This window comes from Zosterops lateralis (assembly GCF_965231275.1).
Source record: "Zosterops lateralis genome assembly, chromosome: 6".
In the NCBI taxonomy this organism is placed as follows: Eukaryota; Metazoa; Chordata; class Aves; order Passeriformes; family Zosteropidae; genus Zosterops; species Zosterops lateralis.
The window spans coordinates 43,506,623-43,509,679 of NC_139761.1; the positions used below are offsets into that span (position 1 = coordinate 43,506,623).

Sequence of the window (3,057 nt, forward strand, 5' to 3'; positions counted from 1 at the left end):
ATTTTTTCTGCTTTCATCTCATCTAACAACTGGTAAATGCACCAGTGCCATGCCTCTTGGAAATGCCCAACACACACGGCGTTTATTAAAGGAACTCCTCTCAGCACCTTAAGAGGGAGTGGAAATTTCAGACTTCTCTGTACCTCTACAGGTTTGAAGAAGAATCTGATTTCTTGCAAGGAGATACCATCACAAACCCAACAACAAAGGCGCTTTACATTTAGAGCTCTGCTGAATCACTGTTTTCCAAGACCTCCAGTGGCAAGGAGTCACCTAAACTACCCTCTGAATCAATGGTGAAGCTCTGGCTTTTTAATGTTTTATGAGCATTCATGAACTTCTGGAGGTACTTGGAGGTATATAGCCAATGGTGCTTTAAGACATCCTCCATCTCATAGACTTTGGACTGCCTGGCATTCATTTTTCGGAACCTCCTAAACAGTTTGTTTCCAGACTCATTTCCTTCACTTGCCCAGGCCCCAATGGACCCATCTCTTTCAATGATTTCAGGAACATGAGCAAGTGTTTTATGGAAATAATTTGTAATCTTGCCCTCATATCTGTACTTGAACTTTGTAGATAAGAGTTCTGCAAAACGCTGTGAATTATAGCTATACTGGCACAGCAGTTCTGGGCACTCCTTGGCAGGGCATGAGGATCGCCACACTGGCTTCATTTTCAGATAAAGGTCCATTAGTTCCTTCAGGGCTTCATGCCTTTCCTCACACTTTATTAATTCACATACTGCTTCTACAGTCTCCTTGGACATAAGCTTTCTAGCAAAATTTCCACTCATCTTCAACATAGGCTTCAAGTTCATCTTCTTCCTGAGGTGTTTGTCAAGAGCCAACTGCCACCTCTTCTTCTCCTCTTTAGACACATCAGGATTCTTGTAAAGTTCACCAATCTCCATCTGGAAAATCCTGTAGAATTCTGTTGCATTGCCAATGTCGCAGTGCAATGCATCTATGGAGGGGACAGTCTCAATAAAAGGTTTGGCTGAAACACCCTTCACTCTGTCACGGAGCTCATCAACAGACTCATGAAATGGGTTGGACCTCCATATTTCATATCGCTCCAGATTTTCAGCATGGCTCCTGGTTATGGAATGGAAGACCAGATTCTGGGATGCCTCCAAGCGGGTTGCATCACACAGGGTACAAATGTAAGTGGAACCTGAGGCCTCCAGCCCTTCCACTTCTCGCACGAGTTTCTCATCATATCCTGTACCCCTAAAGACAAATCTAAATGTTCTCAGGATGCCTCCCATTTCAAGCAGCAGTTCACTGTTTTTCATAGCCTCTCTTTCTGCTATGAGGGGGCTCAGGATTGCTGTCAGAGTTTCATGATCTGATTCATCAGCCAGCATTAGGCATAAGGGCTTACAGCACAACTCTGAATTGGGCTTTACTTCCTCAAAGATCCTCTTGCTTTCATTCTCATGTGATATAGAAATGTTCATGACTGTGAAGGAAAAGCGAACAGCCTTCTCTGGGACAGCAGGCCCACTTCCATGCTTTTCACTGACATCTCCCATTCCGTCACAGGACTCTTTTACTACCACAGTGAAGGGGCCACTCAAATAGTCGTCCAGGTTTTTTGCTTTCATGCCTTCCAAGATCTCCTCCTCCATGTCTTTTAAGGCACAAACTAAGGCTGCATCATATCGGAACCTCTTTGCAATTGTGTCTACTGGGTAATCATCAATTGAGAGTGGCAGTCCTGATAGTCCATCTATAATTCCCACTTCTGTGTTAGTGGATACATTTTTCAGGGGAGGTTTCCACTCAAATGGGTGATAACCTGGTAGAAGGGCTTTCTCAGCAGTGCGAAGAGCATGCAAAGGCTGGAAGATCTGCCTCCCAGAGACAGCTTTTACTGTTCTATACATTTTATGGTATTGACTGCAGCTGAGAAACGTGTTGATTCGGATGGCCAGACAGACAGCAGGATGAAGTCCAGATCCTCTCCCTTGCATTATAGCCTCCAGTTCATCTGCTTGTTTGTGTTCATTTTTTGCTCTCAAAGCTAGTAGGAACAAAGTCATGCATACAGCCTTTATATCACCACCCTCTTCTTTCTCAGCAAAAGCCTTGACTTGACGTTTTAGTTCCCTCAGACGATGTTTCTGAGCTCTCCTCGTCAAAGACAGGAGGTGCTGCCTTGGTCGGCCACCTTTATTTATGTAGCTGTAGAGCTCTCCCTCTTTCGTCTCCTTGTGACCAGAGAGGTGTTGGCTGTATTTTCCATGCAAGATCTCTTCATCACATTCCTTTACAGGACATCTTATACTCAGGTTATCAAGGATGTTCAGGAAGGATTTCACTGGGGTAACCAGATCTGTAGGAAAGCAAGGATACCAGCAGGAGGGGCAATAGCTACCCATAACCCTGATACATTTAAGGATGCAAGTTCTGCAAAACAAGTGTCTGCATGTTGTTTCCACTGGATCTGCCAAAATATGATCACAAATCTGGCAAGAAATGGATTTAATGAAATCTACTGGGTAATCAATTGCAAGCAGCTTGATGCTGAGATGTATATCCTTGCAATTGATAATCTCTTTAATTAAATTTTTGTTGTTTATCTGTGCTTGGTTCTTTACACCTCTGTTTAGCTGAACACGTTGCCCAGTGGTTTTGACACGTTTGCCAGATTGTACACTTGCAGGCTGTTTCTTTCTCTTGACTCCTCGTCTGGTAGTATGGCACACATCACAGTTGGAGGAATGGGGTTGCCACTCCATTGTGCTGTTCCTAGGAAAATATACTTCACATGGAGTATTACTGAATTTTCTGTGTATAATACTCCAACAGTTGTGACAAAATCGAGTGGGATGGATAGTATCAACATCCGCTCGCACATCTATCTTGAAAACCTTAGCAATAAGATCTGGCCAAGAGGTTGCTGTTTTTTCTTTCTTTCTCAGAAGCAACAGAGTTTCATCATCCACTGGCCCATGCACTGGGTAAGTTCTCTTGTAACAATCAGTTTTAAATGAAACTCCACAGATGCGGCAGAGTTGCTCCAGATTGTTCTGATGAGCTCTATTGTCTT

General features: G+C 43.6%; 1 protein-coding gene across 1 annotated transcript; it reads right to left on the reverse strand.

Moving 5' to 3' along the window:
• Positions 1–220: 220 nt before the first annotated feature.
• Positions 221–2,386, reverse strand: RAG1 (recombination activating 1; the record flags this gene model as incomplete). Its single annotated transcript, XM_083862618.1, has 1 exon — positions 221–2,386. One exon carries the CDS (start codon positions 2,384–2,386, stop codon positions 221–223), a length of 2,166 nt encoding a protein of 721 aa, XP_083718744.1.
• Between the last annotated feature and the right edge of the window lie 671 nt (positions 2,387–3,057).